At 36.7% G+C, this 24,631-nt stretch overlaps 1 protein-coding gene across 17 annotated transcripts in view; it reads right to left on the reverse strand.

The window, feature by feature from the left end:
• The window catches only part of LUC7L2 (LUC7 like 2, pre-mRNA splicing factor), a 56,959-nt gene that overhangs the window by 25,984 nt on the left and 6,344 nt on the right, over positions 1-24,631 (reverse strand). For 4 of the 17 annotated variants that reach the window (XM_057549596.1, XM_057549598.1, XM_057549599.1 and 1 more), the window contains 3 exons: positions 17,569-17,639; positions 16,489-16,562; positions 15,897-15,991 (listed from right to left, as the gene is read on the reverse strand). In XM_057549596.1, coding sequence (XP_057405579.1) covers positions 15,897-15,991; positions 16,489-16,562; positions 17,569-17,639 — 240 coding nt within the window. The other 13 variants (XM_057549601.1, XM_057549602.1, XM_057549603.1 and 10 more) reach the window with 9 other exon arrangements.

Below are 24,631 nucleotides of genomic sequence, written 5' to 3' on the forward strand. Positions count from 1 at the left end.
CAAGAAAAGAATGTTCCAGTTTTACAGATTTAGAAAGCAGATGTTTAAGAAAATATATGCCAGGGCTTCCCTGGTGGCACAGTGGTTGAGAGTCTGCCTGCCAGTGCAGGGGACACGGGTTCGAGCCCTGGTCTGGGAAGATCCCACATGCCGCGGAGTGGCTGGGCCCGTGAGCCACAATTGCTGAGCCTGCACGTCTGGAGCCTGTGCTCCGCAACAAGAGAGGCCACGAAAGTGAGAGGCCCGCGCACCGCGATGAAGAGTGGCCCCCACTCACCGCACCTAGAGAAAGTCCTCGCACAAAAACGAAGACCCAACACAGCCAAAAATAAATAAATAAATAAAATTTAAAAAAAGAAAATATATGCCAGCGTTACTCAGAGGGAAGTTTCTAGTAGCAGGGAACAGGACTAGAGTACCTACAGCACACAGGTCTGGGCCTTAGCTTTGTCATATACTATCTAAAAATGACTTTGCCTATCTGACATGGTTGCCAACCACCTGGACATGTGTATAACAAAGGGTATGATTATCAATTCTGTACAATACCCCAAGCTAAAAAGGATGGTGAATTCACTGGATTAAGATTCAAAAATATTGATATACCAGATAAAATTTAGTACAAAGAAATAAATATGAAGTCCTACAGTTGCATCCAAGAAGTCAAATTTACAAATAACTAGGTTATGAGCAAAAAATCTGACAAATTGAAAAACTTACTAATCAAAAGTAAGGGTTACAGTGTGGCACGACTGAGATCAATTTATGTGATACAAAACTAACTTATAGACTACAGTATGAGCAAAGTGAGAAATCTCTTATTGAAGGCTGGTTTTAAAAGCAAACCCCTCTCCTCCAAAACACACACTGTTGTGTGCTAACACATTTCAAAAGTGATATGAATAAACAAGATAAAGTGTCTCAAAACAAAGCTATACAAAACAGCCAGAGAACGGATGTAATTAGCTGGAGAAGAATTAAGATGTGAAAAGTCAACTGAAGAACTTTTCAATATGAAGCAGAAACACTGTATTATGGTCCCAAGGGACTCCAGAGAGTTAGACTTTAGTCCTCTCAAAGTAAGAAAATAACTTTCTAATAATCAGAGCTTTCCAAAGATGGAATAAGCTTTCTTGGGAGTTAGTTGAGTTGCCAGATAACTGAGAGGTTCGAATACAGTTTAGACAACCATTTCTCTAGGGTTGTGAATAAAGAATTCAACCATCAGATAACTTTTATTCTTTCCTCCAACTCTGAGATCTTATGACTACCTTTAAAAAAAGGTTTCTCAATAAAACTATATTACCTCAGTTCTTAATTATGTAAAGGAACGAATGGGAAAATATAAATAGACAATGTCCTCAAAGTTATCCTTTGGGAAATAATAAGGAATATTCACCACCATTATAAAAGTCCTCATCACACTAATGGTCTGAAGTGTCAGTGTAGCTGAGGATGCTGAGATTTTCCAGGCCCCACTGCTTACTCTCATTTATTAGTCCCTGGATTAACAAACTAACGAGTTTTCCAGTGATAAGAAACAGCAACTGAAACTTTCTACAGATACGTGGAAATTCAAAGCTGCTTATTAGGCAACATTTATTAAGAAAAAACTGTAGAAAAACATTTAACACTCTTTATAAAAAACATGCAGGAAAATAAGACACGAATGAAAGAAGTTAATGGCAAAAAGAATGGTGTTACCCCCTTTGTTACACCAGCCTGTTGATTTCTTAATAATATCTTAACATTAATCATTCCAACAATCCTATTTGCATATATTTCCACAGCTATAGTTGTTCATGCTATGCTTATTTCATAAAATGTTAAGACGTCATAATTGGAAATGCCTCTGATCCTGTGCAGCAGTTCTCAACTTGGACCCGGGGAGCTTTTAAATAATATCAGTGGAAGCTTCTGAAAACAGGCCCAAGCCCAACCCTCCAAAAACTGAATTGTAAAAGCCTCCCAGAAGTTTTTAACGTACAGTGTTGTGAACCACTCACTGATCCAGTTTTATTCCCATTCCACAGACAAAGGAACTGAAGCCCAGAAAGACTGACTTCTTCAGGGTACTCATTAGGAAATCTGGTTAGCAGATTTCTAGTCTAACACCCCTTCCACTTTATTATGCTAGTTCCAATTATTTCAGTACTAACTTATCTTTTAATATTTTTAGTTGACATTCATCCCCCGTAACATCTAAAAAAGCTCTGCACACAGCAGATATTCAAAGCAGCCGTCTACTGCCTTTCCTTCAGTAATCTCCCTTATTTTTATCCTCTCCGTAACTATATTTCCAATCTGTTTTCAAAAACTTATAAACTGCCTCACTGTGTTTAATCTAAACATCTCTGTTGTCCACCCATACCATCCTTTGGCAGGAACTCCAGGCTTTCCCCCAGTCTATCTTTAAATTTACATCACACAACCAACCAAAAGAAGAAAAGCAACTACATGGGTCAAGAACAAAATGAACACCAAAAAATACCCAATTATATCCCTGTAGCAGAGGTGGAATTTTGATGACAGGAGTAGAGCTGGGGGTAATATATGCCTTGGGGGGGGATTTACAGAAGGGAAAATATGAGCTCCAAAAGGATAAGGATTTTTTTCTATTTTATCCACTACGTACCTGGGCCTGTATACAGGTACACAAGAATGCTTAAATAAATATTTAATATTTGTTGAATGAACCAAACTAGGAAAAGAGAGCAGAGAAGAACATTGGTTGGCACAGGGGGCCCTGGACTTAATGAGCAAGGGTGGTCAAGATGCACCCCAGGACAAAACTGGTCTGAGCTCTGGAGGGGAAGGTCTTCTTAGCCTCTCCTTGGATTATCTTCTTTGTTGGAACTGCTTTCCTTCTGAAGTGTTTTGAGCTATTTTTCTCTGTTTTTTCCTATGTGCTCCTCTCCTCCAGGAGGAAAACTTACTTGGGCTTTTCACTGTGCTAGGCTATAAGCCTCTGCAGCTTTAGTCTTACCTAGCTCACCAAAGTAGATTTGGGGGCCAAAGCTGTAGGAGCTCAAAGAGCCTAGTTATAATGAAGACACTCCCCCCCCCCCGCCCCCCGCAATAGCCTCAGTGCTTATTTCTTCAGGGACCCAGCAGAACAGTAGGTGTAGCAAGGCAAATTTTCAGAATTCTAGATAATAGTCATCTATTTTCCTCTGTCCATAACATCATTACTAACCACTTATTCTGGCATCATGTCATGCACGTGAAGAGTATTTAAAATAAAAAACAAGCCAAAATAAACTCAACAATTACCTGCCACTGTGAAAGTGAGTGAAGGGAAAGTATGCCGATGTTAACGCTCTCCATGACCCTAGTCATCTAATTAAAAAGCCACCAGAGGGAACCATGATAGAAGCACACCATGACTAAGCATGGACCAATTCTCAAAAGCCAAATCAAACCTGACTTCATCACTGATAATGCAATAGTGCTTTGAACACTAAGTGCACAGATATTTCCTGCTGCTCCTGCTTCTCTTTTGAAATAGGTGAGCTTCAAACTGAACAAAATAAAATGTTTGGTTATTTATTTTAACTTAAAGTAACTATTTATGATGAAAGCCACAGGAAGAGTTTTAAATTTTTAAATTTAACAAGTAATTTACTTCAAATTCTTTCTGCAAATTTATTCTTGGTATTTCAATTAATGGACATCTAAATTCTTAGATTATTGGGAAAATGCTTATTTTTAATTGGATAAATTCAGTTCTGCATTTTGTCCTTTCCATCCTAAATCCATTTCCTCCATGAAGTTTTGACCAAATAACTATATCTAATTCTGATAACAGAATTCTCTTATAACCTCCCAACATTTTATATTATGTTTTACTACTTAATAAAGTTGACTCTGTTAAGCACTTTTTAACTGTTCTTTTGAAGTTCCGAAGGTGACTCTTATCTCCTCAAATGGACCCTAAGCATCATGAGGAAAATGGTTTATTTCTCTTATTTTTCCCTCCTACACAGAAGATCAGGTTTGCACAACCCACGACCTAACCATTAAATAAACTTGACAATTTGACTACGCAATTCAACTTCTAAGAACTTGAGGAAACAAGTAAGTACACAAAGATAAACGAACAATAAAGTTTAACAAATGGTGTTTTTGATTTTTAAAATTAGAAACATTTTAAGAGCCTAGCGAAAGGGGTGTGATTAAATGAATTATGGAATAGCCATATAATAGATTATATAGCCATTAGAAACAATGTTCTTGATACTAAGTGGAGAAAAAAGAAGATGGCAAAGAAAGACATATAATAAAATGCCATTTTTGTAACTTCCGATACAGACATTGCTGTGAGGTTGAAGATTTTGTTTGAATTTTTTGACAGTGGTTGAATTAAATGTAATGAGCATATGTTATTCTTATAAGCAGAAAAATCAATGAAGCCACTTCAATTTTGGAGAAAAAAATTTAAGGAACACAAGCATGTGGAAATTGAACATCAAAATCAACAAAGTATTACGGTAGTGCCAATCAAAGGGTTAACTTAGCTAATGGCAGTGAATATGTTAATGAATATATCAGTGATAGAAACATGACACAGTGACAGCTCCAAGTATCTGCAAATATTTTTGCTTTGTTATATGTTAGTACATTTGCTCAGTTCCGTGAGCTAGATGCTAAAGGGAATTACAAAAAGGTATGAGAATATAAATTCGTGCTATCAAGGAATTTATATTCTCATTGAAAAAAAAGAAAAAAACAAGACATTAAACTAAAGCAACAGCAGCAAATGTAAATAAAGATGTACACACAAGGATTTCATTGCCATACTGCACACCAAACCAAAACCAATTAACATATTAACAGTCACTGGGTAAGTAATTTAGGGAATGGCCATGTTGTGAAATAGTACATTGGCATTTAAAAAATGTAGACCACTAATATGCAAGCTTCTCGAAGACAGGTGAGAAAAATTCAAAGATTCCATTTGTTAAAACACAGACACACATGCATGCACACACACTTGTAAATGTATAGAAAGGACAGTGGAAGATGTACATTGAATTGTTAACAGGGGTTAGTCCTGGGAAGGTGGGGGATGAATAATGGGAAATATTCATGTTTTATGCTTTCTTCTCTTATACTCGAAGATTATATTGCCAAAATAATAAACAAAGTAAGATAGAGTAGGCACTGACCAACTCAGAAAATATCCCTTTACCTCTCATTATTCATTTAACTCTGAGAAATTCACTTAATCTCTCAGGACTTCTCTTTTCTCAAGTACTTCAGGACTGCTATATGGATCAAATTACAGACTGACTAGATTTTGGAAGATTTTGAATGTGAATCAACACGTGCAGAACTTACTCTGGACGAAGAGAAGAATGCAAGAATGCTCGACTACTTGGAAAGAAATATGACATGATAAAATCTGTTTTAGAAGCATTAACACCACACTACTGGTTGGACTAACATCCTTGTCAGACAGCAAGGAATATATAAGAATAGACAGCAATATTGGTAAAGTACTAAAAGGAATATATACATATACCAGCTGGAGAAAAAGTGAAACAAAACCATGACAGCAGGACAGAGAGCACAGGAAATACAAACCCCTAGCCTAGCATTTGAACCATTCCATATACTGTTCCAATGCCAAAGCTATTTTCAAAAAAAAACAAATCATCTACACTTTGACCTTCACTTCTTACATCTTCACTTTCTTCCTCCTCACATTTATAAAATCTCTCTTCCATCCATGGTCAGTCCCTGCTTCAAGACCCAGCTCAAGAAGCTTGCCTGGTGGTGCAGTGGTTAAGAATCCGCCTGCCAGTGCAGCGGACACAGGTTTGAGCCCTGGTCCGGGAAGATCCCACATGCCGCGGAGCAACTAAGCCCGTGCACCACAACTACTGAGCCTGCGCTCTAGAGCCCGCGAGCCACAACTACTGAAGCCCGCGTGCCTAGAGCCCGTGCTCCGCAACAAGAGAAGCCACCACAATGAGAAGCCCACGCACCGCAAGGAAGAGTAGCCCCCGCTCGCTGCAACTAGAGAAAGCCCACGTGCAGCAACGAAGACCCAACACAGCCAAACATAAATAAATATATTTATATATATATAAAAAAAAGACCCAGCTCAAGAACAAGAGAAAGCCTAGTATACTATGGAAGAAGCCTTGAAATAACAAAACCTGGATATGAGTTTCAGTTATGCCACTATTGTCTTAAAACAAAAATTAAGGTTTTTCTTTCCTAATTCCAATCCTGTCACTCAAAACTAACAAGTCAAACATGAGTGGTGGGTGAAGAGGAATGGGGCACACTGTGCATGCACAAAGTAGTTCCTGCTTTTCTACTACTTCCCAACTTCTTAACTGCCCATTCTCACTTGAATGTTCTTCCTCCAAGTTCACTTTTTCCTGAGTGGATAAAGAAAAATAAAGCTCTTCTTCTACCTTTTCTTAATGTATGTTTTTTTGAAGAATATAGTAGGAAATACCTTCTTACCCGTTTCTAATCCTAGATATGCAAAGATAGCTACATAAAATTAAAACAAATGGCCTTGCCCCACAAAGACTATTCTAATTGAGGAGAGAAAGAACATATATAAATAAGACAAAACAAGTGCGCACTCGGTAGTATGGAGGGCAGGTGCTACACTGGGGTTCAGAGCAATTGTGTGTAGTAAGCCAGGCAGGATTTAAATTTGTACAGAAAGGTTATTCCAGGCAGAGAAATGGAGATAGGCAAAAATCAGCATGCTGGGCAAGGAAAGTAGTGAGACAACAGTGAATAAATCAAAACAGAGGACCAAACTGATTTATTCATTCAAGGGAGAGAGAGACCTACTAAAGATTTTAGACTTTTGACCATATATATAATAGGGAACCACCAAAAGTTTCTGTGTAGAGGCAACATATGATAAATTCATTTCCACTCAGGAATGACTGGCTTTTCTTCACATTTAGATCTCTTCAAATGTCACTTCATCAAAAGTTTTCTCCACTCACCCTGTCAGTGTAGCCCCTTGCCCACTGTCTCAGACTTAACCACGCATTTTTGTCATAGCACTTAACATCACTCCTGAAATCACATTATTTCTTTTCACACTTGGTTGTGAAAGAACATTAGAATGTAAGCCCCCATCACTAAAACAGAAACCCCTGTCCACTTCCGTATCCCCAGCATTGCACATGGCACATAGTAGGTCCTCAATAAGTATTTAAGTGAATAAATGAATGAATGCTGATCTCAGCAATTAGCAACACTCTCAGAGAGATAAAAAAATAAATCACTTCTTGAAGGGGAATTTTTTTTGTTAACTTTTACTGTGAATTCTCTTTACTTTTTCCATTTAGCCCTCATTAATCTGATACCTCTTGCTTGCCCTTTTCTATTTCTTGCTCTGCTTAATTCCATTATTACCTAAATTTCATTACTGCAAACACTGTTATAGTAAACACCAAAAAGGGGGGACACATAAAAACCTACCTGAATTTGGATATTTTACAAATTACATTATCCAACACCTCAACATATATGCTTATATTTTTTGACCCCGTAGACCAAAAGAGTCTATGGGGTAATATATAGTCAAGATGTTTTATTCAATATAGGTCATAGTAAAACACCAAATGCTTTAAAAAGTTCCCTTCATGAGTAACTATCATCAAATTATTGGATTGGCCAAAAAGTTCGTTCAGGTTTTTCCGTAAGATCTTACTGGAAAACCCTAACAATCTTAAAGAAAAACCCAAACAAACTTTTTGGCCAACCCAACAGAAAGGATTATACTAAGTCATTTGATCTTGCCACCTGCACATCAAGACAGAAAGCATCACATTTAAAAAAATATTTCCAGTGATAAGACAATCCATGACTTTGCTTGATGTTTGTGGTTAATCACCTGTATAATAAAAATCTTTGTTTCAAGTTTTTGGTTTTTACCATATGTTTGCTCTGTGTTCATTGTCTACATCTTCCAAATGATGCATTTATAACTCTATCCCACCTTTCTCAATGAATAGCCTCAGAGAACACACTAGTTTCTTCAGATTTGTTAAAATGCAGTTTATAAAACTGTGCCTATCTCCAAAAAAGATCTAGAGAGTTCAGGGACTACTAAGTGATGATTCCTGGTTCTTAGATAATAACATTTATTGAGAATCATTGTACAGAAAAACAAATGTGTGGGAATTCCCTGCCGGTCCAGTGATTAGGACTCTGCACTCTCACTCCCGAGGGCCCGGGTTCAATCCCTGGTCGGGGAACCCACAAGTTGCCATGGCATGGCCAAAAAAAAAAAAAAAAAAAAACAAGAGAGAGAGAAACAAATGTGACAGTGAAACATGTTGACAAAGTATCAGGCTATGAAAAACAACCTGCTTGAACAATGACTTCCAGACCTCATTCTGCTTTGCTTGGAAATTATTGGTCTTTGCTAATTTATAATGTTTTAAGAGTCATCCTAAATGACAGGTCCAAGATTTAAGATCCACTTCAAAAAACAACAGGGCGCTTCCCTGGTGGTGCAGTGGTTAAGAATCCACCTGCCAATGCAGGGGAGACGGGTTCAAGCCCTGGTCCGGGAAGATCCCACATGCCGCGGGGCAACTAAGCCTGTGCGCCACAACTACTGAGTCTGTGCTCTAGAGCCCGCGAGCCACAACTACTGAAGCCCGCGTGCCTAGAGCCTGTGCTCTGCAACAAGAGAAGCCACCGCAAGGAGAAGCCCGCACACCACAACAAAGAGTAGCCCCCGCTTGCCACAACTAGAGAAAGCCCACGTGCAGCAACAAAGACCCAATGCAGCCAAAACAAAACAAATAAAAAACAAAAACAAAAAAAAAACCCCAAAACAAACAGCAGGATGGAGAGGACATACGTAATTATAAATGAAATAAGGTAGCTGTGTGTAAAATATTTACTGAAGCTGGCATACAGGTACATGAAGTTCATTATACAACAACTCTACTTTTATTTATAATTGACATTTTCTATTAATGAAGTTTAAAAAGACTCCTCAAACTGATTCAATATTACAGAATAAAAATTAGAGTAAAATTAATTTGTATTTGATCTACAAAGACTGGACATCAGCACAATAGTTCATCTGATTTACATGTATGTATATTTGTATTTAACCATTAATCCAAGTCACGGACAAACATGCTGACCAACCTCAATTAGAGACAGACTAAACTAGAACAAGATTCTAGAACACATGGTCTCTGGGTCCCCTTAAAAAAATCACTTCCATAAGCCTGAAGTATATTAACTTATTTTAAGAATATGAAATTAATGACTGCAAGATTATTCTCAATAACAGAAAAAGGTTATTTCCCAAGGACAGAAGTACCCCAAGTTGAACAGCTCAGAGTATTCATGTGCCAATTTGCCAACAATACTCCAAATTATACACAGGACTGGGTTTTTTTTTTTTTTTTAAAGGATTTTCTTATTTATTTATTTATTTATTTATTTATTTATTTATTTATTTTTGGCTGTGTTGGGTCTTCGGTTCGTGCGAGGGCTTTCTCCAGTTGCGGCAAGCGGGGGCCACTCTTCATCGCGGTGCGGGGACCGCTCTTCATCGCGGTGCGCGGGCCTTTCTCTATCGCGGCCCCTCCCGTCGCGGGGCACAGGCTCCAGACGCGCAGGCTCAGCAATTGTGGCTCACGGGCCCAGCTGCTCCGTGGCATGTGGGATCTTCCCAGACCAGGGCTCGAACCCGTGTCCCCTGCATTAGCAGGCAGATTCTCAACCACTGCGCCACCAGGGAAGCCCAGGACTGGGTTTTTAAAGTTTAATGGTAAAGCTCTAATTATTCACTGGGAAGCTCTTAATACGCCTCTGATTTCCTAAGCACCAAATGTATTTTTGGTTTACTGCTTGTTAAAGGAATGCGTATTTTTGTAAGAAACCGAGAATAAAATAAAAGCAGCAAATCTGATTAATATAAGGACACTTCAAAATCCAAATCTGGTAAAAACCTGGGCTACCTGGCAGTTTTGCAAATTTGGAAGCTCTAGAAATTGGCGGTCATAGAGATTAAAAAAAAAAAAAAAAATTCAAGCCAGTCATCTGGGCCAATGTTTTGTTTTCTATTTTTTTTTTTTTTTAATTTTGGCCATGCCATGGCGGCTTGTGGGATCTCAGTTCCCTGAACAGGGATTAAATTAAACCTGGGCCACAGCAGTCAAAGTGCCGAACCCTAACCACTAGACCACCTGGGCTAATGTTAAAAATACTTCTTTAAAAACGCCTAAATATCCCAAAACAAACCCTTTCCAGAGAAGAGGTTATGAGTTTAAACTGTCTATAGACTAATTTTTTCACATCTGCATGTGAAACCACTGTTGTCATGTTTTGATAAGCAACTCAATATCAAGATACTCTCCAGCTCCTTAACTGTTAGAAGGTAACACTTTTTCCATAGTCATTAATTTTTGAAACTCAAAGTTAGTTTTTGGAACATTTATTTCACTTTCTTCTTCTGGGTGATTGATTATTCATTTAACACAATGGAGGGAAACCGTTTTAGATGCTGCGGATATAGCAGTGAACAAAATGTCCTTGCCCTTACTATGAAACTTACATGCTACTGAGTGGCTGAGAAAATTTTGTGCAGGTTTAGTCCTTATCACTTATTCTGCTTCTCTAAACTTTCATGGCTCCTCTAAATTTGTACTATCAAAGAGACTTCAGCAGTTTTAAAGTTCAGGTTTGTAGGTATCCAAGGGATTGATTATAACCAGGCCTTAAAAGAAAGCGTTAGAGTAGCAATAAAGGAGTTTCAATTAATAAAAACTTCATTTTGGATAAAACCCAGAACCTACTGGGGACACCATAAAATCAACTCAGGATTTTTGACAACCAATAAATACTCCCATCCAATCACTTCAAAAGGCAGATAAAATTTTACTATATTCCTGTCCCTAAGTATTTCTCAAGATCAGCTTTTCTTAAATTCTATTTCAGAGCTGCAGACTCTCTTTATAAAAACAAAATGTCGGGCTTCCCTGGTGGCGCAGTGGTTAAGAATCCGCCTGCCAATGCAGGGGACACAGGTTCGAGCCCTGGTCTGGGAAGATCCCACATGCCGCGGAGCAACTAAGCCCATGTGCCACAGCTACTGAGCCTGCGCGTCTGGAGCCTGTGCTCTGCAGTAAGAGAGGCCGCGATAGTGAGAGGCCCGCGCACCGCGATGAAGAGTGGCCCCCACTCGCCGCAACTAGAGAAAGCCCTCGCACAGAAATGAAGACCCAACACAGCCATAAATAAAAATAAATAAATAATTAATTAATTAATTTTAAAAAAAGAGCTACACTTAAAAAAAAAAAAAAACAGAATGTCATGGAAAAATCCCTGTATTTAAAATGTGTAAAAATTCCCGTCAAAATAAGAAAGACTGGCCTGTCCCCAGGTCCCCAGGGAATGAGGTACCTCTAAGGACATTTCAGAAACATCTGAAAGTCACTGTCTTAGGTAACTGTGTTACCTAAAAAAACTAACAACACAAAAAACACTTTAAAAAGTATTCGGATTAAAATAAGTCTAAGATTCCTGTGTGGTATAATATACTGTGATTCTTTGTGAGACATCTGACAAAGACAATTTCTCTGAACCTTAATTTTTCTATCTATATAAAATGATGGCCATAGTAACGTGGATGGACCTAGAGACTGTCATAGAGTGAAGTAAGTCAGAAAGAGAAAAATAAATACCGTATGCTAACACATATATATGAAATCTAAAAAAAAAAAAAAGGTTCTGAAGAACGTAGGGGCAGGACAGGAATAAAGACGCAGACGTAGAGAATGGACTTGAGGACACGGGGAGGGGGAAGGGTAAGCTGGGACGAAGTGAGAGAGTGGCATGGACTTAAATATACTACCAAATGTAAAACAGATAGCTAGTGGGAAGCAGCTGCATAGCACAGGGAGATCAGCTCAGTGCTTTGTGACCACCTAGAGGGATGGCACAGGGAGGGTGGGAGGGAGACACAAGAGGGAGGAGATACGGGGATGTATGTATATGTATAGCTGATTCACTTTGTTATAAAGCAGAAACTAACACACCATTATAAAGCAATTATACTCCAATAAAGATGTTAAAAAAAAAAATGATGGCCTTACACTAGAAGACATTATGGCCTGTCAACACTAAAATTATACTATGATGAAGGCTATAAGAATTAGTAGTGGCCACTTCTGAATTTAGGATAGATGCATTATGAGAGTATACATTTCCATCTCTGTAGATCTTAATCTCAAGTTTCTGCTTTAGATTTAATGCCTTCTGTAAATTATTACTATCACATATCCTTTTCCTAGATCACTAGGAACTAGATGGAAAGATTTTTTTTTAAGCACTTCAATATACTTATCTTTCCTTAGGGAATATATGTGCCAGAAATAATGTGGCTCATTTTTTTGGGGGGAGGGGGAGGACAACTCTACTTAGGTTTTTTGTTTTGCCTAAATCTGAAAGGGGATGCTGTCTACTTTCTGCATGGTAAATAGAAGAGGGAGAAAACTAATTGTTCCAAAGGAGGAGAAGAGTGAGACTAGAACAAAAAATTCTAGATGAACAGGAAAATAATCCATGCCTTTGAAATACAAAAACTTCCCAATTATAGAAATAGTCATGCTTCTTATAAAAACCATAATATAAAGATACATATACACACAATTATTTTGATTCTCTGTTCTACATTTTACCTCCTCTAATTAATTTGTTAGCTTAAGAGTCAGTTATACCAGAATAACCTACGTGGGAAAAGAATCTGAAAAAGAATGGATATACATATAACTGAATCATTTTGCTGTATACCTGAAACATAACATTGTAAATCAACTATACTCCAATATAAAATTAAAAAAAAAAAAAAAGTTAGTTATACCAGAGTACCAGACTAAAGAATGGTAATACGTTACAGGGGCATTTTCATCAAGCTGAATTCCAGGAACTTCCCTAGTGGCACAGTGGTTGGGAATCCGCCTGCCAATGCAGGGGACAAGGGTTCTATCCCTGGTCCGGGAAGATCCCACATGCCGCGGAGCAACTAAGCCCGTGCGCCACAACTACTGAGCCCGTGAGCTACAACTACTGAAGCCTGCACGCCTAGAGCCCATGCTCTGCAACAAGACAAGCCACCGCAAGGAGAAGCCTGCACACCACAATGAAGAGTAGCCCCCACTCACCGCAACTAGAGAGAGCCTGCAAGCAGCAATGAAGACCCAACACAGCCAAACATAAATAAATAAAAAATAAATATATATTTAAAAAAAAGCTGAATTCCAAAAATATTCCATACTGTCAGTTATGAGTATACTTTTAGAAACCATACTCTTCATCTCCAAGTGCTCGGTATAAAGTTCAACCTTTTTATAATAATAATAAGCCAAAAAATATATTTGTGTATTATTCTGCTAAATCATCTAGAATATTGATGAGTCATATTCTGCTGGAAGTGACAGATCTGAGGAACAAGGTCTGGAAAACTAAAGGGCAACCTTCAGTTACACGACAAAGAAAAAGCATTATAAAAACAGTTACAATTTAGTTCTTTTCATCCTTGATCTAACATGTCAAAAAAATAAAAAAATTAAAAAATCAGCATCTTCAACACACAGAAGTGTGAACTATTAGATTCTGTTCCAGAACAGCATGTGTTCTACAGAGATTGGATGCTAAAGAAGTCTGATCTCTGTAATTACAAACCATTTGTACATAGGATAAACTGTTATAAATAGCCCTTTTTAGTAATAAGGGTCATGAGAAAGTCACTCTGTGGATGATTTCAAGTTCTCAAGGACATCACTGTGACAACCTTGGACTCTTACAAAGTCCTAGAGCCAGCCCTTAAAACTCTACTTAAGAGGTTCACAACCACTTAACCCCATCCTTACATATGACAATCTCTTGCCTATTAAGCTGACAAAAAGGAGATATTTCTCATACAGAGTTTCCCTGGCAAGTGCCTTTCCATAACTGTTTTTCATGTGATCCAAGACACCATCAATTTTAAGCCTCATCATTAAATTCTGTACCGTAAGAAAAATGTTACAAATTAAAAGTGTTTTTCTATCATCAATTTTAAGATGCATATTTGAGATATTAAAATTTGAAAAAATGTGCTTCTTACAACTCCACCAGCAAGAACTTTATAAGAAGGAAAGTCCAAGACCAACACTAATCCTTTTTATTTAACATGATGAAGGATTAAGTATTACCTACAGAGTAGAAAACATGTTGAATAAAACTACAGCTCAGAAAATTTGGGTTTGGTTCCAGTTTTACCTTAAATCAACAGAACTAAATGATTTTGAATAAATCACTTTACTGTCATTAAGGCTAACTATGGAATATATACCCAACAGAATTATTTTGAGAAATAAATGAATGTGACTGCATTGTATACATTATAAAATGTAAAAGTACAATTGTGATGTTAGATTTTTTTCATCATTATTAATGCCATACCTGAAGAATATAATATGTCAAAGTCCTGCTATGACTGGTTTTAAAGTACTAAAAATTTAAATTCTGCCATTTTATCGACTAATCTTTTCCTCAAAATTCATTTGAAGTGATAATTTAGCCTTAAATATCATTGTTAAATTTAATAGTAAATGTGAAGAATCAAATAATACTACAGATAATTACTAATATTATAGATTTCAACTGTATTATAGCAGAGTAGAAAATACTTTAATTATGGAAATTCTAAAGAGCAGATATGAGGGTTAATTATCTGTCACAGTCCTAATTCAAGTGCTCAGAAACTGGATGTCTTCCCTTTTAATATTATACTTTTAAAAAATTTAGGTATTACATATTTTTTAAATGTTAGCTCTTCTATTCCTTTTAACATAATATAGTTTCGACGGTCTTTCCTACTGGAAAAAGAGGTGTTTTCTATCAAAAATGCCTTGATACTTATGTATTTGGGGTATTTAACTCCTCCTATCAGGAAGAAACCACTCTTTAAGACTCCGAGCTTCCACTGCAGGGTGCACAGGTTCCATGCCTGGTCAGGGAACTAAGATCCCGCATGCCACATGGCACGGCCAAAAAAAAAAAGAAGAAACCACTAATTTAGACATCTTTAATTAAGGGAACTCATTGCTTCTGCAAATGGAAGTTTGAAATCTTTTCTTCATTTCAGACAAATGACAAAGTCAGCTAAATGTTTAGGCCCTACCAGCCCTCCTCTGCTATCCTTGTGAATGGAAGCTCTTGTGAGTTATCATTTCAATCAAATCCAAAAGCCAGGGAATCAAATCCTCTGTCCCATTTAAATAGGTCCATCATCATGTGATTTATCTACCAAATTAAAATGATGCCCTAAGATTAACCAACATCACTAGATATAGAACTTAAATTAAGTGAGCTTTACATCACTAGGAGTAAGCAATATAAATGAATTTTAACCGACAACACTACTCGCAAATTAAGTTGTGTAAATTTAAGTATTTACCAGTATATTTTCCCCACAATGATTTCCACATTCAAACGTGCACAAATCTTAATAAAAAGGTATACTGTTTTGGATGAAAGTCTACTCTGCTCAACAGTGAAGTAAACAATTTAAAAAATCATTTATATTATTTCTAAACTAAAAGTGCAACTGCTGTATAATAACTGCCTCTATGTTCCAAATAAGAAATGCTTTTTAAAAGCTTGCTCTGAAGAATGGAAAAAATTATACAGTAAAACACAGCAATCATTTTTGTGAGGAATCCAATTATTGCAGATCTAAATTATCAACCTGAATATAAGGGATGCAAATTGTTGTGCTAACAAGTGTTTAAAAAAAAAATCACTGCATGATAATGTGACACGAAATTAAGACTTTATCAAGTAGTTTGTTTTCGTAGTATACCAATAACAAAACAACAGATTTAATAAACACGTACAGTTCCAGACAGGACATCATGGGGGCAACAATTCAGAAGGTGACTCTTGCATACTCTGTCATCACTGAATTTGATTCGTTGACGAGTAGTATCTCCTGTAATAGAGGAAAGTTAATAACATTCAAGGTTAGACAACTGGAAAATATGTATTTTCTGAGAGCCCTACCATCACTAGCTTTTTATGTGTGGCTATACACACACACATTTATAAATCAGCTCAAGAGGGGTTAGTTTTTATATAATATCCTACAGAAAAACTATTTTAGACAACATGCAGTTGCAGTATGTGTACTGCACATGTAATTCAAATAGTCAAAGTGGGAAAGCAATGCATTCTGTTAAACAGAGTACTTCAGAAAAGCATAGGATGTAGAGCAGGAATGGACCTTAAAGATTATCGAGTCCAACTCCTTCATACTGCAGATGAGGAAACTGAGGCCCCAAGAGGTTAAGTGACTTGCAGCAGACCCACTAGGAGAATTTCTACTGGTATACAATGTTCCCTACTTGACACTAAGCACTGATTTATATTGTAATTATTTACATTAATTGAAAAACATATAAAGTAATCTTGCAAACATTGCATACACACTGCGAATCCCCACTGAACCCCAGACGCCATTTCTTCCACTATTTTGTTCCAGCTGAAGTGTCTCCCTTTTGCTGCTGGGAGGAGTTAGAGAGGGTAGAATAACGTGTTTAAGAGCGTACAAACCTGGAAGAAGGACTTACACACCAGTCAAACAAAGGCATACTGCCTAAATGAAATGTTAACTTTAATGCCTCCAAAGGTCCCACACCTCCAAGTTTTATGTAGTCTGTGCTATATATAGCCAAACTGGGTACATTTAAATTCATTCTGTCTTCATTTAACATAATACACCTCCTAAGCAACAGAAGCACCCAACCTGCTAATCAAATATGCCAATCTACTCAAAACTTTAATGAATCTAAGAAAAAGAAAGGTAACTATATTAACAAAATATAGATGTTAGTTACAATTTTTTTGCTTAGAATCTCTTTGGGGGGGGGAAAAACTCTTAAGGACATTTCCTCTAAGTAGAATGATAAGCCCTAGGAAATGAAAAGTGTTTTATTTTTAGCCTTAAACTGATATCCTCATTGATGAATGAAAACCTACTGGTGAATTACTGAAGCGAGAACTGTTGGTACCAAAATAGATTTTAAATACCACTGAACTAAAATCTTTCATCTAGGAAGTGATTCAATTATCTAAATTAATTTTTCACATGTGAATAACAAAAAAGGTTAAAACTTTACCCCTTTCACATGGTCTTATTTTGAAGAGCTTAACTCAAAGTCAACTAAATACTATCATTTTTAGGCGGGGTAAGATTTTGTTCAAATTGTTTTAACTTGGTTAAAAAGACTTAAAGAACATATTAATTTACAACCAGGTTTATAAAATTTTAAGAATAGTAATTTATAGCTAAAATGATAGCTTCAGAGCAGTTCAACAATAGGTTTTCTAGAGGCTAGTCTCTAGTTAAAGTAGGTTATTTTTGACACCACAATTTGGAATAATTAATTTAGTGTTCACGCCTGCTACTATATATAATAAAGGTTATTTTGATGGTCCTTTTTTCCTTTTAAACACAACTGCTTTTGTTCCACATTCATTAACACATCTGAAAAGTTAGTGATAACTCACGGCTCGGCGAATGCGGGGCCTTTCTGACACTCCCTTGCAGACTGAAGTAGGCAGGCATAGATACATTGAACCTTTACAAATAAAACAAGGGGCCAGATTGTTCAGTCTGTATAGAATAGACTCTGCCAGCAATTTCAATATAGCATCTAGAAGTACATGTTGACTGTAAAGATTCTTGTATATGAAAACAAAAGTGAACAAAATCAGGGTGTTTTGTTTTGCTTTGTTTTAAAATATTGACTTAACAAGTGTAACCCTAGAGAAGAATATGACTGATCACAGGTAAAAGTCCAAGGCTGGAGCTCTGTAAAGTGGTCCTTGGGCAAACTGGGGTTTTGAAAAATGTTTTTTTATAAAGTATATTTCATCAAGACTTTGGTGAGGGCCTTAAGCTCATGTCAGAATGGTACTCTGATGAGCTCACACCAGAATGTCAATGCTGTATTAGAAGCTTTTTGCTTTCTCGCATGTACCCAAATTATGCTAAGAAATTTAAAGATAATATAAATTTTTGAAGAAGAAAAAAAAACTTACATATCTAGAAGTCTCCCTGCTACAAGTTTCTAAGTTTTTCAGTAATGCAACAGCAGTATTGTTTCAGTGCTTTGTCAAACTAATGGTTCAAGAATATGACAAGCCAGGCCTTAGACTAAAATCAAGATTCTCACAAGTTTTACTAGTCAAGCACTTCCTCTGAAATCACGACATAAATCTAATATTAAGACATATGTGCCTTGAAGACACTGCTATCAGATAAAATGAGAACAATTCCAAATATGAATTAAGCAAAATTATCCCTGAGGACCTTTAAGTGTCAGTTTCTATAAATGCCAAAAAGTATTTTTAAATAACTCCTCACTACATACGAATGGTTGCTCTATAAACATTTGATAACTGCAGTAAACACAATAAATACAGCTATCAAATATCAGCCTGTACAGTACAGAAATCTTTATAACAATGAAATAATAAAATTCCTAATAATTTGAGATACAGAAATACCCTGAGAGGGACTAGCAACTGAATATCTGTTTATTGATATTTTTTAAATTTTACTTGAGAGACTTTAAGGTTAACATTTTAAAATAATTTGACTATATTACCATACAGTATTTAATAAATGTATTTTATTTGGGCTTAAGCCATGAAAGTATAATCTGCCTAAACCAACAAAGAATTTTAAAGTAAAAATACTAGTAATATAAACTGTCAATATATCTGGCCCAAACCATGTTTTTCAAAAGAAACTAGGTAAAACAGCACCCACTAAAAAGCAAAGGAGGGGGGGGGGAGGGGGGAGGGGGGAACTATAATTAATAAGGAACAAATATGAACCAAATCTCCTTATAATACAAGGAATTACTTTATTAATTCAATGTACTTTATCTTTGGGTTTTCTGGGTATATATTCATTATAAAAATAACCTAAGTTAAAAGAACAATTGCTCTGTTACACTAATATTGGATCCAAATAATAGAATCAAGCCCAATACTGAACATATCCTCTGTGCTAGGCAATGGGATTACAAAGAGGCATTTAAGACAAGCTCTCTACCCTCAAGGAGCCCCTCATTTTCCTAGAGAAACAGGATATTTAAATGCAGTAACAAGTAATAACAAAAGGAAGCATGATCCAAGTGCCAGATGAATGTAATGGATGAAATACTACCAAATAGTAGTACTTCAGGAATTCTAAGACTAGAATGACCACCAAGGACTGAAGAGTTAGAGAAGGCTTCATGCAATAGTAGAAGCCATTATTTGAAGGAAAGACAGGACTTAGACCAAAGGAAAGGGGAAAGAAGAGCATTCCAAACTGGCGGTAATACCTTTGACAAAGCTTACAGAGGCAGGAAGGTTTGGGAAACAATAAGTTAAGTCGTATCTGGCTTTGGCAAATGGCTTCATGTAGAGGAATAGCAAAGCTGGGGCAAGAATAATATTTTTAGGGTAAAATCTGATTTAATTTTTTCTGCACCCAGATTTTAAATGTGTAAACAAAGAAAAAAGTTTAAAAATAATGGGGTGGAGATTAGACCAAGTTATTTGAGTTCACAACAACAAAATGCCCTATCCATAAAAACATGGCAGGCTCTCTTCTCTATGACCTCCGTAATACTAATTAATTAGGCTTTGTACATAACTATAATGATGAGATTTGAGATTAAAAACTTGATTTAGAACTTTGAAAGGAAAAGTGTTCTTCATCTGAATGGAAGCATCAAAATTTCTATTAATGTTTTTTCTACCAAGCAACTACCTTCAAAGTAACAACTCTCTTAACCTCTGCTGTTCAGCCCCTTCATGAGTTTCATGAATCATAACCTATATTTGAGAACACCTGAGTCATAGGTGTACAATAAAAACTGGAATAAATATTATTCCTCTCAAGGTCTTTCAGTAACGTTAACAGAGCCTCAGTAACGTTAAGAGAGCCTGAGGTGCTACTGAGGCAGTTTCACTCAGGGAATGTGGACAGCCCACTCTAAAAAGAAGGCTTCTGTCCAAACTACTCAAATAGTGCTATTCTCAAAATCCCCTTCAATCTGTAGGGAGGGAAAGATTAAACCCACTGTAAATCCCAACACTGCCATTTTATGGTCCTGCCCTTTCTGAAACAGAGTTAAACTGTAGTAGCAACACTTAAAAATCTTAGCCTAGATGGTATCTGACATCATTTTACATGGTGCATGCTATTTTCCCAATATCCACCCCCTCCCTTCCAGTGCCAACCTCCCTCTCCCTCCCATACAAACAATAAATCAAATCAAGTTTCATAGATTTAGGTGCTATTTTAAAAACATCAAAATTTTACTTTACCCATTCTCTCCGATGCTCCCTGTATTTTTTTAAGCTGTGAGTGGATGACCATGCTATGTGATCAACAACTGTGAAGGCTAAGCAAAAGTGAACTGAGTTTAGTATTGTAATTTCAAAAGAACCTTAAACTTTGTAATATTTGACATATATAATGGTATGCAGAATCCTTATTTTACCGCATTTTATCAGGCATTAATGGCAAGCAATTTATAAAAACAACTAATTAGTATTTCTTTTGTACAGAATCAGCTAAGAGCTTAGCTTAGAGAAAACAGAGAAGAGAAAACTCAACAGCACACAAAGCAAATGGAAGCATCCTAGTTTATAAATGGGGCCAGAAGAGGAAAAGCTCTCCCACATTCTCCAATGTGACAACCAAAGCCCTCCCCACAGGCATACTTGTTAGGGGCCACGTGTCACTGTTGGCTTGGGACAGGGCAGGCACATTCCCTCTGAAATAAATTCCATACCCTTTCAGTGAAAGGAAAGCCAGAGCTAGAAAGAGAGGTGTATAAGCTTAAAGTTTCTCATTTCCCTGTGCCCTCAAATCTTCAAATGTTCCACCTTCTTATTACCATTTCCTTCAACATAAGCTAGGACTCCACATAATAATGTGGGAACTATATAAAGACCAATTTCTAGTCTAGTAACAGAGCAGGAAGAGACCTGTCCTGTACAGTAAACACATGTCTTCATATGGACAAGTAAACCCCTATGTCTTCACGTGGAACCAAGATAAAAGCTACTGCTTCACCATAACTATTACAGTAAAGAGCAAATTTGATCATTTTTACACACTCCTCCAATAGGCTCACCAAATCCACTAACATCTCCCACCTACCTTTGTTGTTCCTTTAGAATTTAGCCTAAAGCTCACCTGTAAGAACCCTTTTATAATAACCTTAAAAGAAAAAACTCTTACTACTCCATGTTACCTTGTTAATAAATACAACTCAGTTTAATTCATTGTATATTTATATAGTACAAAGTATAGGGTTCATTTTATGAAAAGATTCACTACCATGTCTTAACATTATATGATTACTCATGCTTTGAAAACATTTAATAGGACTCGATACATGTCAAACTTTTCAGGAATACGTTTATTACATAAGGAAAGAAAAAATACTCAGACAAAGATGGCAGCGGGAAAAACTAATTAAGGCATTCTCCCTTCCAAATGTAATATCAAGTCATTCTTTCTAACAGAACTTATAAAATCATACTGAGTATTAGTAGAGGCTTTCCTTTCCCCCAGAAAATGCAAAAAAATAAGGGTACTGAAAGGCCATCCCTCTTAATTCTTTCATATGGTCCTAAAGGTTTATCATTACAAATAGGTATCAATATCACCCCCACCATAATCGCCATGACAAGCCCGACATTTTAAAAATGCAATGCCCACTGCAGAAGAAATTTCCAAAACAAGTTCATTCTTGCTGAATATGACCAAAGATTAATAATGCTAAAATAATTTTTTAAATCTATCAGCCTACTTGTCTATGAAAATCCATATAAAAAAATTATAAGGAATGAGACTGGGAAACAGCCTTGGTAGCAGGACGAAAAGCTTACTCAGGGCCTTTACGAGCTAACAGAATGGTGAAGGAAATGTGCAGAAAGAAATACTGAAGTAGCTACATTCCAAGGGCTCTATTCCACCCCTGCCACAACCCTACCTTCCCTCATTATAAAAGCACAGAATCTTGGTCACTGGCAGGGCTCAATGCCATCACATTTCTGCCAGGGGGATATATGCTTTAGGAAATCAACATATTCCTCCTCTTAGATTTAAGACACACCTTAGAAAAGCCTGAATAAACAGTTACCCACAAATTTAGTCCTAAAAGTGGATTATATACAATTTGTTTTATGGTATATGTCATAAAGGGAAGTCCATCATTAAAAAGCTGCAGCCTGCTAAATCTCATATTTTGATACTTAATTGCAGAGCTGCAATTCTGATACAGTAACACTCGTACTCTGGATATGTGATGCCTTCTATCATCCAGAACTTTTTATACACAAAATTAGAAGTAACGAAAGCTATCTCTGGCTATGAAGAAATAGCTGAAAAGAACCAAAGAAAAAGTAATTGGCTGATTTGTCTATTAGAGAGACAAGTTCTCCATAGTTGGTGATAGCTATAAATGCTAAGCAGAGCCTCCCCAAATCTAAAACTAATGAAGAAATAAAAAGGAAAAATAAATGAGAATATCAAAGGACAGAGGCGACAGACAACTCAATGATAAAGGAAGTTAAAATGAAAAACAGCGATTACCATGAAGGAGACTGAGCCTTACAACTACTGAACAACAGAGCAGGAAAACCGTGACATATTCACAAGAATTGCCTTTGGGGGAAAGGACTGAAACTGTGAAGGAGAACATGAGGGACTTCATTTGTAACACTTTACTTAATGAACAAATAACATTTGTTCTCCTATAGGTGTTTGGTGGTCTTTTATATTTTTTTAAAAACTTTCTTCAAAATTAGACACCTATATGCAATCAGAATCACAGAATTTATCACTTAAAAATAAACGTAACTGTTCATGTGCAATCTTCACTCCCTACTAGACTTTCAGCCCCTCGAGAATTAGAGTCCTATGTCACTATTTTATTGCAGAGTCAAACGACAACAGAAGCAAGTACGTCCATAATCTCTAAGTAAAAGAAAGCAAGAAAAAAACTGAAACAACTCAGCAACCCAGGGATATTCAGGTTCTAGTCCCATCAACAATTACTACACCCTAAAACACATCGGCCAGTATCAGAACACCACGTCTGGGGAAGTATTCCCTCTAATACTATGAGGCACATTAAATCATCTGATTTATTTTCATACCAGAATTTCTCAAAATTCTAAAATCTGAGGTGAATCAACTGTTTTCCTAGTAAGCATGCCTTGCTGGTTCCGGTCCATAATGCAGAATCACAGCACTTCCCCCAGTTTCTAGTCCAGGGGTTTTCTTTGATCATCAGCTTTTCTCACAGCCAGCACCTTTCACAATCCCACCGTGGAAGAGGTTGGCGAAATCCTGCAGAATTGCTGACCACCATGGACCACAACATTAATGGAAAGGTAAGATGAAGCTAAATACGTAATTTCATCCTAGAAGTCTAGATGGACCTCTCTGGGGACTTCGATATCTATCTCATGGGTGTGTATTTCTGTCTATTTCTAAGGAAAAGTCATTTCCACCCAGTGGGTTAGGCATGTACAGTTGAAGCAGCTTTCCTTCCGTATGAGCAACTAATACAGCATTTCTTAAAGTATGGGATTTGGACAAAAATAATTTTAGATGTTGTATGATTTCACCAACATGACATTTTAAACACCACTCAATCACTAGTGATTATTTATCATGATTAAGAAAAAAGTTTCCACTTGGTGCTTAGTACGTACTTAATACATCTTATGAGTTCTAATTTTTAGCATAGGGTAAGTGACAACAGACTCTAGTTATCTCCTAACACCATGTTGTTTTCATTGTATTTATTTTTCTGGTGACATAAACTTTCATTTTACAATTAGCTTAAATTTTCAGAAAGTGAGTTGACAAAAAAAAAATTAAACAAAAAGAAAACAGGGTAAAAAATAGTACAGGTGATATATGTGATTTACATTTGGGAAACATTTAACCAGAACAGAGTTTCTCAAACTTTTAATGTGCATGAGAGTCACATGAAAGGCTTCTTAAAACACAAATTGCTGGCCCCCATCCCCAGAACTTCTGATTTGGTAGGCCTGGGGTGTTAAGTCCAAGAATATGTGTTTCTAACAAGTTTCCAGGTGATGCTAAGGTTGCTGATCTGGGCACCACATTTTCGATAAACACTGATCTAGAACAATGGTCAAAAAGCTTTTTCTTAAAGGGCCAGATAGCAAATATTTTACGCTTACCAGCTATTTAACTCTGTTGCAACTACCCAACTCTGCTGTTGTAAGGCAAAGCAGCTACAGACAATATATACACAAATGGGCATGATTGTGTTCCAACAAAACTTTATTTACAAAAAGCAGGTGGACCATAGTGCCAAACCTGATCTAAAACACACCCTCAAGTAACTGAAAAGGGTATATTGCATATCATAGTAGTAGGACAGAATATAGAAGCAGCTGAACAGCAAGGCGTATATATACTGTAGATACTATCCAGTAAATATCCAACCTATTTTATTGAAAGGCAAAGCTTTGGAAAGTTTAACTCTGAAAGAGAAAACTGATGTAGGCAGAAACC

This window comes from Balaenoptera acutorostrata, chromosome 7 (genome assembly GCF_949987535.1).
Source record: "Balaenoptera acutorostrata chromosome 7, mBalAcu1.1, whole genome shotgun sequence".
Lineage (NCBI taxonomy): Eukaryota > Metazoa > Chordata > Mammalia > Artiodactyla > Balaenopteridae > Balaenoptera > Balaenoptera acutorostrata.